We start from the raw sequence: 12,889 nt of genomic DNA on the forward strand, positions 1-12,889 counted from the left end.
CTTCTAATTTATTGTCTGCTTTCGGATGCAAGCATTGGATGTCCGATAGAATTGAAGAAAATTTTTCAAACTCACTGCCTGGTGTCGGACGCATGTTTCGGATGTACCGGACGTCCGATACTCCAACGGCTAGTTGACTCTTCAACTACTTTCTATCCATTGAAAGTATTAATGAGGCACTTTTTTGGTCCTATATAAATAGTGATTGGTCAGATACTTCAAATAACTTTTGCACACTGAAGATACAAAAGATCTAGAGTAGTTTTAGTGAGAAAACACTCTCCAAGCAAGATTTGTAGTCTTAGCGGTGTGAGTTTCATTGTAAGTTTTTCATTTGTGAGTGAATACTTCATGAATGTAGCTCTGTGAGGGTTGTCCTGAGAGATAGTAAAACTTTCTAATTTGACCGAGTGGAGTTCGGGGCAAGGAGGAGGTGAACCTTCCTTTGTACACAAGAGTGATTGTAATTCATCAATTTGAAGAAACTTGTTTGAATTAATCTACAAGCTCAGGAGAAGTTGGGTAGTTAATTGGTTTGCAATTCTTTCTTTTTTATTTATTTATTGTTACGTTTGTGATCTTTACATTGCTTGTCTCTTCTACTTCTCTCAAGTGATTTTATTCATTCATTAATTGATTCATTGTGTGATCAATTAGAAAAGAGGGTAAATTTCATATTGAGCAAAAAGTGCCCATAACTAAATTAGGTTTTTAATCAACCTAATTCACCCACTCTTAGATTATCGTCGACCCTTACATTTTTCAATTTTCGCTGGTGGATGCTAGCTATTGAGGCTCTAAAAGACAAGTATTAAATGGGAGTATCTATCAATTGGAATTCAAATCACATAGAGGGAGAGCATTCACGAGATTAAAGAAGAAAAAGATGAAGTAGAAGGATATCACTCTTCCATCTTTCTTATACTATACAGGTTTTTCTTCCAAACTTGATTTTTATATGGTTTTTAGTAATGTAACATATTATTGTATTTCATCTACATTGCAACTTCTAAACTTTAATGTATCGATTTTGCAAATAATCAAGTAGTGGCAATCAAAATTCACGAATTAAAAGATTGCTTATTACAACATCACGCCAACCATGAATTGATAATTGAGGAGTCATGTCAATTGTAGATTGATAGTGCATACAAGAATGTTTTAGAATAGCTTGGTATACATCTTCATATGTGACAGGTGCTGAACATATGCAATAATAAAAACCTACTCAACAAAAATATAAATTTGTGAGTAGCGGTGGATAAGGTCGTCTCTTCAGGGATTAAGGGAAATTAGTTTCTTTTCAAGTGAAAATTAACTGGGGAAGTTTGGAAAATTGAAATTAAACTAAACAAAAAACTTAAATAAGAATTTGCAAATAAAAGAGAATTGAAATTAAATCAATAAATACACAAGCCCTAGCCAAGGAGATAACTTTAGATGTGGTTCATACAACTGTTCATTGATGCAAGGATTATTTCATCTATTTATTAATAAACAGGTTATAGTTGCCAAACAAGCGATGAAAACTAGTTTTTCCTTATAGTCTCGATAGTTAAGGAACGCCAGTTAACTAATTTCCTAACCAAAAAATAACCTTAGGTACGCCTGTAAAATTTAATTTATTGAAACTAGAAAAATCCAATTCTAATCAACAAACATACTACTAGGGTTCATTTAAATTAGATCATATGTTTCTCTAACTGAAACCAATCACACTAGTCGCTACTAATTTAAGATAATTAACCAATTCCGGATTTAACTGTCCTAACTGGCAATAGTTTGTTAAGTTGAATTAAATATCGGGGTCCTTAATATTCAAATAACAAAACAACTATGAAAAATTAAATTAGAAAACATGCGAATACTAACGAATAAAAGAAGTTAATAAAAACAATTATATCTCACAGATGTAGTTGAACCAAATCCTTTATTAATCCTTGACTAGAAAAAAGGAATTTAGTTGCGCATCATCGGGATAAATCCGCACGAATTCAATGAGAATGTTCGCAAAAGTGTTCGACAAGAGAAAAACTCCCCAGAAAGAAAGAAAGGAGGCGGCCGTCCCCCTTTTCCTAATGCTCCCGTCACGACTTTTGTTTCTTGCCAAAGTACTAATCAAGCGGAAGCTAGCCGACTTCCTCTCCCATTGTTTCCTACTTCGTGTCTACTAATAATAATAATAATAATAATAAATTTTCCTAAATAGAAAAAAGAAACTATAAAAGATAATGTTCATTTTTTCTAATCCAATTCCACAACTAATAGAGATAGTCAAACTCTTCCAAATCTTCAACCAAAAGTAGGGGTGACAATGGGGCGGGGCGGGGGTTGGGGGAGGGGTGCCCGTTGCATTTTATTTCCCCCCCCGCCCCCGACCCGTCCCCCATTCCCAGCTTCCCCCAGCCCGCCCCTGATCTGCCCCGCGGGGTTAAAAATATTTTATTATAATTAAATTTGAGCAAATAAATCAAGTTCTAAAATATCAATACATCACCAAATTATCATTCATTGTAATTTCACAATTGAAACTCATAAAAATAATTAAACAAAGGTTATTTGAATATAATCTAATACGATAAAACAAATATAATTAAAATAATCAAATTTTCACTTTTGATACAAATACAATCACTAAATTATTTTTTTTTTTTAGAAAAAATTGTTATTGTATTAAGTGTAGTTAGGAATTTAACATAAATGTATTAATAAATTTAGTATAAATAATTAATAATTTTTATTAATAGATATATATAATTAGTAGTATAATTGATAATATCATTATATATATAATTATGTACACACATACATATTTATATATATTTTTTCAAACGACTGCCCCGCCCCATCCTCCGCCCCGTTTTTAAACGGGGGGAAAAAATTCCCCCTGCCCCCGCCTCATCCCCCGCCCCAATGGCCCCCTGCGGGCGGGTGCCTGTGGGCACCCACACTCGTTGCCATCCTTAACCAAAGGTGCCCATACTGACTCGAATTAGGAAATCTCTGTGCGCAATAAATTCTCGAGTCTTCTGGACTTGAAAGTAGTTCCCGATTGTGCCACCATCAAATTAATTCTTCACATGTTGGAAAATTGCTCCTCTTAATTAGTTTTTGCTCATTTTCCTACAATTAGCACCATTAACCAAATGTAGGTTGAATCTATCAACTAACACAATATTTGGCTAGATTCAAGGAGAAAAAAATAATAAATCTAATAACAAAAATGCATTCTATCAATATGTAAATGGTTTCTTTCAGGTTAAAGAATATTGAGATGCTATAGTAGCCTCTTAATCGTATTGTCTATCACGAGATTGAAAAGTATGATCCATTGAAAGCTCTAAATTTCAACGATCAACAAACTATTTACAAAAAATTAACTTTTATAACAAGGCTTTTCAATTAATTAAAGTTGTATATAGATAATTCTTGAACTTTTAACTTTTTTTTTGGTACAACCAACTTATTTTTTTGAGCACGATGAAAATCGATTAGATTTGTGTCAGGGGGATACGCGGGCTAATCTAAAATAACCCTGGTAGTGCGTTATTTGGTTAGAATAGGGCTCCTCTAATACGTAAGGCAATTGGAAAATTAAATCTTATGGGCGTACCTAGGATTATTTCTCAATTAGAGCAGTGATTAACGGGCGTACCTTAATCACCGACACAGTAAGGAGGGGTTGACTGTCATCGCTTGTTTGGCAGTTATAACCTATTTATTGGTAAATAATTGGAATTGCCTTTGTTTCGATGATCAATTAGGTAAACCATTGCTGAAATTATTCTTTGGCTAGATCCTTAATTATCACTCATTTGATTTTAGTAATTTGTTATTTAATTTTTAGTAGCTTTTTAGATTTTAGTTGAATTTCTTTGATTGTCACCTTCTGTACAAAAACACCCCCCTTGTCACTGTGAACTTGAAAAGAAATAATTACTCCCAGTCCCTGTGGATTCGACCCTGCTTACCACTATCTACAGAAATTAACTTTAGTTGAGCAGGTTTTTATTATTGCACAGGCTGACAACCTGTCAGACTCTAATTGACGGAAGTAGTTCCCAGTAATTAAATGAACACGATAAGTTATTAGTAGTAAAAGAAGTTAAAGATGTTTTAGACATGTAATAATTTCATTAAGGATATATTAGGTGTTACAAAATAACGGAAGAACACGATTACATTATATAGTAATAAATAGATAGATAGATAATTGCACAGAATTGGACAAAGGCACAATCGCTTACAAACTTACTCATTGTCATTCTACACTTTCTAACCAAACATGACTAAACAGAATTCTAAGAAGCTTATTAATCGATCAGCAGCCACCAGAAAGAACAGAATCAGCAATGATAGAAGAAGATCTAGAACATGCCTTATCCGCCGAAGATGGATAGGAGCTAATAAAATCATTAGGGCCATCATAACCTGCAGATGCCAAGCCATTTGCAGTAATACCAAGAGATGGCAATTTAGGTGGTTCCGCAGAGCAATCCAAGTAGAGCAAAACTTGCCGCATGCTTGGCCGAGCAGTGGGCTCAGAATGCGATGATAACAGACCTAGCTTCAACACCAATTCCGCCTCCTCAATCACATAATCAGCTCCCAATTTTGGATCAACCGCCTCAAGAATTTCACCTCTATTCCAGCATGAATACACGCGATCAACCAAAACCACATCCTCCGTGGGCGCTGCTGGCTCGATTGGCCTCCTCCCGCAGGCAACCTCAAGCATAAAGGCCCCGAATGCATAAACATCCGTGCCTGTTGTGGCCTTTCCCCTTCTATTAAGCTCAGGGGCAAGGTAACCAAGAGTTCCCACTACATGGGTAGTTTGTGGGGCAGTTCCATGATCATATAACCTTGCAAGCCCGAAATCTCCTAACCTTCCATTCAATTCACTGTCTAATAATACATTGCTAGCTTTTACATCCCTGTGAATAACTACTTGCTCCCATTCCTCATGTAGATAAAGCAATCCAGATGCTACACCTTTAATAACTCGAAATCTTTCATTCCAATTGAGGGTGTAATCCTTCAGGTTGTATAAGAACCTGTCCAGACTCCCATTGGACATGAATTCATAGACCAAAAGCAACTCGCTCTTGCGCCGACAATAACCCAAGAGTGGCACCAGATTTCGATGGCGCAGACGGCCAATACTAACTATTTCAGCCACAAATTCTCTTATTCCCTGTCTTGATTCATGAGATACCTTCTTGACGGCAACCTCAATGTTGTTTGTTGGCAGAACTCCTCTGTAGACCTTTCCAAACCCTCCTGCACCTAGTAAATCTTTATCTTTAAACCCTTTGGTGGCAATGTATAAATCTTTGTACCTGAACCTGTGTGGTCCGTAAGCAAGTTCCCATTCTTCCACCACTTCTGCAAACTTCCTCTTCCTCCTTACATAGTAAACTACTCCTGAGATCGCAGTTGATGTTGAAATTATGCAAATCAGGGGCAAGCCGATTGTCAAAAGTTGAGACGCCTCCTTTTTTCCAACTCGAGGAAGCTTTGGAAGCCTACTGAGATCGAGCCTTTGTGCAATCCCATTTATCTGGAAGCTCCATCCCAGGATATAATGGGATGTTGGTCGTGAACCCGTGGATGATGAGAATCCAACATACATTTTCCTCTTCAATATTGGCGAAAGATCGTAGGACAGAGTCAAGAGAGAAGCATTTGGCTTACCTTGTGACAACGGAGCTAATGTAACATCGAATTGCTTATCCAACCCATTATATTCCACCCAAATTTGAATTGGCTGGCCACTAGTAAGACTTATATTTAAATCTGAACCATTTCTAGCCTGGTATCCTGCTGGCTTTGCTGCTTTAGACCTTAAACTGTTAATATCTATACCAACATGATTGTCATTGATATCACCGAAGTCATTGGTCTCGTCAGTGTCCAGCTCCACCCCGAAAACGTGATTAGTGGCATTGCCATTGTTGCTCTCATTGAACAGGCCCAAGAACCCCTTCGATTGAGCCCCTGGAAGACCTCTTGTTGGTGCAATCACGAAAACAATCCCGTGGCCACCTGCCAGGGTTGGAAATTCTGGCACCATAGCGAAGACAAAGTAGGTGTAAAAGGAGAAAGCTGAACTGTTAGAGGTGTTTTTGAAATTGATGGGATTGGGAAAAAAGGCATGCCCCATGCCTCCTGTTTTGGAGTCAGATGTGTTGGTCAGCTCAAGGATGCCATTTCTTCTGATTCTTGCTGCTCCATCAAGAATCATGTTCGCCGATTGGAACCCATTATAGCTGAATCCGGGATCGTTCGAAGCTGCGCTTTCAGCCAGTATACACGCCACCACCAGTACTAATGTTGTTTTGAGTGACATTGCGAAATTAGGCTTGTTCTCTTCTGTATACTACAGAATTTATCTTGGCACCAATCAGTTCTTCACTAGTCTATGATAACAAAAATAAGAGGCTACTGCTCTTTTCACCACCCTTTTTGGTTTTCTTCCTTTCGTGTTTTGATGAAAAGGATGGTCGATCCCGTATGTTCTACATAAATGCGACTTCAAAATTTCTACATTCAACCGCCGAACACTCGTAGGCGAATTGAAATTTCCCAGCATATGACTGAGTAGTATCTAGAGCTCCAACCTTTTTTGATTACTCAGCGTACACACTTGCATCGCAGTCTTCCCCTTGATGCATAGGTGACTGCCATTGCAAAATTTGATTTTTCAAACTACGAATTCTAACCTTTATAGGAAGTATAGTTATTGACCTTTCTGTATGTGCATTCTTCTAATAAATTTTACCTAAGACTTTGAAATTTCAATGGTTATACGTAAAAGGAGGTTATGAATTTTTGATGATTCTCAAAATCCTGTTTAGCCTGGAAGGACATAAGAAATAGAGGTAAAGAGATTTTACAGATGATTTTTTTAATCTTTTTTTTTTTTTTTTTTTGGCATAGACCAACTAATGTAAAAGCAATCAAATGTTAATTGCATGTAATTTGAATAGGTAGTCAAAAAACTTCATACAAGCCGTTTGCGAACATTATTTGGATCAATCATAAAAGGACTCTGAATTCATAACAGATCAAAATATTTGAGTACAACCTTTTTTTTTCAGTAAAAAATAAATAAAACCATGCGAGACTAGTCAAATATATATATTGCCTCAATGAATCCCTCCTTAGTCATCAACGTAGTAGACTAGGAAGTTGCCAATTAATTATTGAAGTCTGTGTGTTCAAATTGAAACACAATTTGTTCAACAATAAAAATTGCTTTAAATCAGTGTGAGTTTAGAACATTATTTTGCAAAACCACACGTTAGTGTGTGATTTACTTGACTAACTTAGATCCGAGGCCTTTTAGGTTGTGCTTTATCTAATTCAGTTTGTTCTTTTAATTCTTATAGTAACTTTTAGCATAAACTCGGACAATTTTGATGTGATCATGGTTTTTATTTCAATTGAACTGCATGAGTTGACAAACTTATATTTACATCAAAATTGTATCAATTTACACAAATTGTTGTAACAATTATATAACCAAAAACAACTAAACACTTCAACTTGACAGGTAGTGGATGCAGTTGTCTTACCACATGGATAGTTCAATGTGCTCATCCGCGTCTAACACTGAGATGTGGATCTTTCAAGGCAATATTCCTTGAGTCGAGGGGAGCATGCACGAAATAGCCAAATACTTCTTATCAAAGACCAAGTAAACGGGATGCAATGTCAAACCACGACTATTTAAATATGGGCTAGCCTTGGAAACTAAACGACACTCTGGACTCTATGTCAAATCACAAGCATTTAAATATGGGCTAGCCTTGGAAACTTCAAGGCCTGAAGACCTAGGTCCAAGGTCCAGTAGTGTCCTGGCTGTTATGCTAACTAGGGACCCAAAGTTCCGGCAATATGGCCATTCTTGATTTTGATAGTTACAAACTTAACCGCCATTAAATATGGGTTAGCCTTGGAAACTTCAAAGCCAGACACGGTGAAGGCATAGGTCCAAGGTCCAGTCCAACTGGTGGCCCAAAGTTCTGGCCGTATGACCATACTTGATTGTGACAGTTACAAGCTAGACAATTTTTATTCCTACGCTGGCAAAAGAAGAAATGGTTTACACGCGAAACTTGACTTTGAGAATACATAACATTTCTGAATGCGGTTAATTTGTTTAGAGCGACAATGAGACATTGAATAGAAGTGCCACTATTGGATATCTACATTTGTGTCTTTTAATTAAAGGCTAGCTAAACCGACACCTTCACAATCTAAATTCACCTCTTTATAATCAAGTTGACTTAAAAACCCATAATATTTATGGGGCTTTGGTAGAAAATTTTTCAATAAAAATGTAGTTTTTTTTTTTTTTGTGAAAATATATGGCGCCAACTTGGATTTAAAATTTACATCATTATGAATGGTCTTAAAATTTCTGACCTTTTTTAATTCATTTTGATGACATTTATTTTTTTCGTCTTATTTGGTGGAGAGAATGTCTTATATCTTTTTATCATGTAAGAGGAGATCAGAGATTTTTTTAAATTGTGTTAATAAAATATTTTTACCTTTTTTGTCACGTTGCACTTTAATGTTAATTAAAGTGTAATTTTAAAAAACACTAATGGATCGATGATTAGGATGATGGTATCCAACAATTTCAAGTAATTAAAATTTATAATTGATTTTTTAAGCATCTTTTGTTGCATGAAAGACAAGTTTTTCTATTGAAAAAAGTTTCTATCAAACTCCTACGGGCTTTATTATCATCAAAGCACTAGGGTTGTGGATTTAAATAGAGGGAGTATGGATTTAGCCGCATCCTTTACGTTATTCTATCAACTTAAAGAAGAATTATTTAATAGTATTAACACGTAATTTGCCTTTCACTTCTAGACTTGTACCATGCCAAATTAAAACTAGATTTGCTCATATAGTTTTTAAGGCCATTGTACATCTTAAAAGTACCGATGTTTTCATTGCATACAGGTAGTTAACTTTAAGTTTCATATGAAACATACAAACTAAATCCAGATTCCAAGATATAACCTCTAACTCCAAATCCTAACTCAAATGGTCGAGATAATCTGTCAATGAAGTATTGGATTAGTAAAAACTACAAAAAAATCCAAAAAAAGGCGTTCTTAGTTTTATTTTTCTTTAAGTTCAAGAGAAACTCTTAGGGATTTTCAGGGGAAGACTTATGGTGATGTAGAGCTGTTCATTTTAGTGATGTATCTTGGAACGACAGAGAAGATAACTAGATGGTGATGTAGAGTTTTTTTATGAATTAATTCCTATTCAATATGATCGTCCAATCTCACCAAAACTATGAGATTCCTCATTAATGGCTACTTTTTTGTTCCCTAGGTACATTTCTGACTCACTAATGCCAAAATAAACAGAAAACAATAGTTGTTTGAATAGATTATTATTTGAAATATTAGTTAGAATAATTACTGTAGCACTTTTTGTGATGTGATGTATGTGAGATAAAAAAGTAATTGGGAATATAAAAAGATAGATTAGAAAATGTGTTTATAATGCAAACGAAATATTATTTGAGATATTTGTGGTATCCAAACAACAATTACATCAATTTTACATTCTCCAAAATGCTATGATCGAAAGATTTGTCTACAATCAGCGACCTCCAGATAGCAGCGATTCCGTAACAGAAGAAGCATATGAAGATCCCTTGTCCATTGAAGATGGATATGATAAGGCAAAATCACTGAAACCTTCATGATTTGCAAAGGATAAGCCATTGGCAGAAATCCCAAGTGAGCATAAATCTGGCAGTGCCAAAGCGCCATCCAAATATAGAACAACTTGACGCATGCTTGGCCTTGCTGTGGGCTCTGAGTTCGAGCACAACAATCCAAGCTTCATAACCAATTCCACCTCCTCTCTGACATAATCTAGTCCCATGTTTGGATCAACAGCTTCAAGAACTTGCCCCTTGTTCCAGCAAGAAAATACCCAATCAACCAAAATGGCATCCTCTGTCGGGGCTTGTGTTTCTATTGGCCTTCTACCGCAAACCACCTCAAGCAAAAAGGCCCCAAAGGCGTATACATCTGTGCCGGTTGTAGCCTTGCCAGTTCTAGTATGCTCTGGCGCGAGGTACCCGAGTGTTCCAACAACGTGAGTTGTTTGAGGGTCTGTCCCATGATCATACAATCTCGCAAGCCCAAAATCTCCTAATCTTCCATTCAATTCACCGTCTAACAGGACGTTGCTGGCCTTTACATCTCTGTGAATCACTATTTGTTCCCATCCTTCATGTAGATAAAACAATCCAGATGCAACGCCTTTTATGACTCGAAATCTTTGGTTCCAATTCAGGTTGTACTTAGGCTGCTCGTATAGATACCTGTCCAGGCTTCCATTTGGCATGTATTCGTAAACCAATAGCAATTCAGCTTTTCGCCTGCAGTAACCTAAAAGTGGAACCAAATTTCTGTGGCGTAACCGGCCTATGCTGACAATTTCTGCCACAAATTCCTTCATTCCTTGCCTGGATTCATGAGACACCCTCTTGACAGCAACCTCAAGTTTGGAGCTAGGCAGGACACCTCGGTATACCCTTCCAAAACCCCCTCTTCCCAGTAACTCCTTGTCCCTGAACCCTTTTGTGGCGATATATAAATCTTTGTACTTGAATCTGTGAGGGCCATAGTCACGCTCCCAATCCTCAAGCACTTCTGCAAACTTCTTCTTGGTTCTCACCTGATATATTATGCCAGAGATTGCAATTGACAGAGAAACAATCAAAATGACAGGCAAACCAATGGTTAAAACTTTGGATTTTTCCTTGGGCCCATTTCGTGGGAGCTTAGGAAGTTGAGAAAGATCAAGCCCTTGAGCCACACCATTCATCTTGAAACTCCATCCCAGGACGCAATGGGATGTCAGCACAGAACCGGTGGATGATGAAAAACCAATATACATGGTTTCATTTAGTACTGGTGAAAGATCATAGGATAAAGATAAAAGAGGTTGGTTTGGTTTAGTAGCATGTATTGGAGCTAATGTGACACTTATATGCTTGGCTGTTCCATCATAATCCACCCAAACTTGCATTGCTTTACCACTAATAAGATTCAAATTCTGAAGCTTACCATTGCTATCGGAATAGTAACCTGCTGGCTGTGCTCGTGTAGAGGTCAGCCCATCGATGTCGATCCCAACGTGGTTATCATTAATATCATGGAACTCGCTGCTTTGGATTGTGTCGAGTTCCACTGCAAAAACATGATTGGTCGCATTTCCAGTGTTGGATTCGTTGAAGAGGCCGAGATACTGACTAGGAAGAGCTCCTGGAAGGCCTCGCGTTGGCGCAATTACGAAAGCAATCCCATGACCACTCAAAGTGGGATATTCGGGCAATATGGCGAAGACAAAGGTGGTGGAAAAGGAGAAAGCAGAGGAATTAGGTGAATTCTTGAAGCTGACGGGATTAGGAAAGAAGGCATGACCTTTCTCTTGCCTGGTGGCATTGGTTAGCTTCAAGAGGCCATTTGGTGCGATTTCAGCTATGCCATCCAGGCTCAAGTTCGACGACCGGAATCCATTGTAGGTGATACTAAAGTCCTGGGAAGATGCAAAGCCGGATAGAGAGGAAACCACAAGCAGTATAAGCTTGATTAGAATCAACATGGCTAGCTAATGGCTGATACTAGCTTCAAGTTCTCTCCAAAATCTGACAATGGTTTTAAGTATATCCTTTGCTTGTCAGTAAGATATCAGCAGTATTAATTGACTCTAGCAAGAGACCCGGACAAGAGATTCTGATTGCCGGGCCTGGCGGACATTGAAAATATCGGATGATTGTGCCATTGATCAAAGCTTGGCATCAATAAAAAACTTATCAATTTTTCCGGTCACTATCGTTAGTCCATCGGGGAACGGTCATTGTCACGTGCGTAGTGATGTAAATCCCTTATCCGCACCAAAGATTTAACTCGTGGCATATTAATCTTATTCCCTAATAGTACCTATTCAATCTTGTGATGATATTCTGAGAAGCTTCTAGCATCACTTGGAACTGTTGAACGCAATTCTGAGATTTAGAGTGATTAATAAATAAGAGAGGGATGAGCTGCAGGGACCTCACAAGTTTAAACTGTCATCAAGTTCAAACTGGTCATGTAATTTTTCCAACTTCTGATGTAAACTATAGCACCTAGCACAACTTTGGTGTAAAACTTAGAATTCATTACTTTTACAACTAAATTTGTGGAAAAATCACGATTGCATTCAATGTTATTAGATTTACATAACCGGTTCAAAGTGGAACTTATTTAGGCCCCAAATCCTAGCAGCCGAAGATGTTGGTTAAAGTCAAATATGCACATTGTGTGAATGAACGTGTTAAATACCACTATGACCCCCCTCTGATTTATAGAATGTTCAATTCATCTCCATATTTTATCTCCTCATGGCTTGTAAGTTGTTCAAATACTGATGACTTTTATTAATCAACAATCTTTGCCATATTGTTTCAAAAAAAAAAAAAAAATCTTTGCCACAGTTTTCCTTTGACAATTACAAAGTTTGTATTGATATCTCATATCCCTAGTTCAGTCACCCCATTAAAAGATTGAATAAGATATTCGGGATTAGTTTGAATATTTGTTAAACCACCAAGAATTTTTTGATATTTAGCCGATTTGCCTATGTGGGGGAATTGTGAACTTTCGTGGCGATGTTAAGTTATAGATTTTTAAACTTTCAAGGAGGTGAGTTAAACATTCACTAAACTACAAGGAAGTTTTTGGTATTCAACCCTTATTAATACAACCAAAATGCCCCTACAACTTGCGTGGTGGCTGCAAACTGCTGGAGGACCCACCCGTTTGCGGGCACGAGGCTGCAATAGCCTTAGGTTAGT

At 37.2% G+C, this 12,889-nt stretch overlaps 2 protein-coding genes across 2 annotated transcripts; both read right to left on the reverse strand.

Moving 5' to 3' along the window:
- Positions 1–4,114: 4,114 nt before the first annotated feature.
- Positions 4,115–6,680, reverse strand: LOC140003721 (L-type lectin-domain containing receptor kinase IV.1-like). Its single transcript, XM_027253850.2, has one exon. It carries the CDS (start codon positions 6,350–6,352, stop codon positions 4,322–4,324), a length of 2,031 nt encoding a protein of 676 aa, XP_027109651.1. The 5' UTR covers positions 6,353–6,680; the 3' UTR covers positions 4,115–4,321.
- Positions 6,681–9,516: 2,836 nt separating this feature from the next.
- On the reverse strand, positions 9,517–11,870 carry LOC113732387 (L-type lectin-domain containing receptor kinase IV.1-like). The gene has a single exon (XM_027258110.2). It carries the CDS (start codon positions 11,653–11,655, stop codon positions 9,637–9,639), a length of 2,019 nt encoding a protein of 672 aa, XP_027113911.1. The 5' UTR covers positions 11,656–11,870; the 3' UTR covers positions 9,517–9,636.
- Between the last annotated feature and the right edge of the window lie 1,019 nt (positions 11,871–12,889).

This window comes from Coffea arabica, chromosome 2e, assembly GCF_036785885.1.
Source record: "Coffea arabica cultivar ET-39 chromosome 2e, Coffea Arabica ET-39 HiFi, whole genome shotgun sequence".
In the NCBI taxonomy this organism is placed as follows: Eukaryota; Viridiplantae; Streptophyta; class Magnoliopsida; order Gentianales; family Rubiaceae; genus Coffea; species Coffea arabica.

Coding starts and splice junctions, on each gene's coding strand:
- LOC140003721 (XM_027253850.2), bottom strand. CDS start 6,352: ATGTCACTCAAAACAACATTAGTACTGGTGGTGGCGTGTATACTGGCT.
- LOC113732387 (XM_027258110.2), bottom strand. CDS start 11,655: ATGTTGATTCTAATCAAGCTTATACTGCTTGTGGTTTCCTCTCTATCC.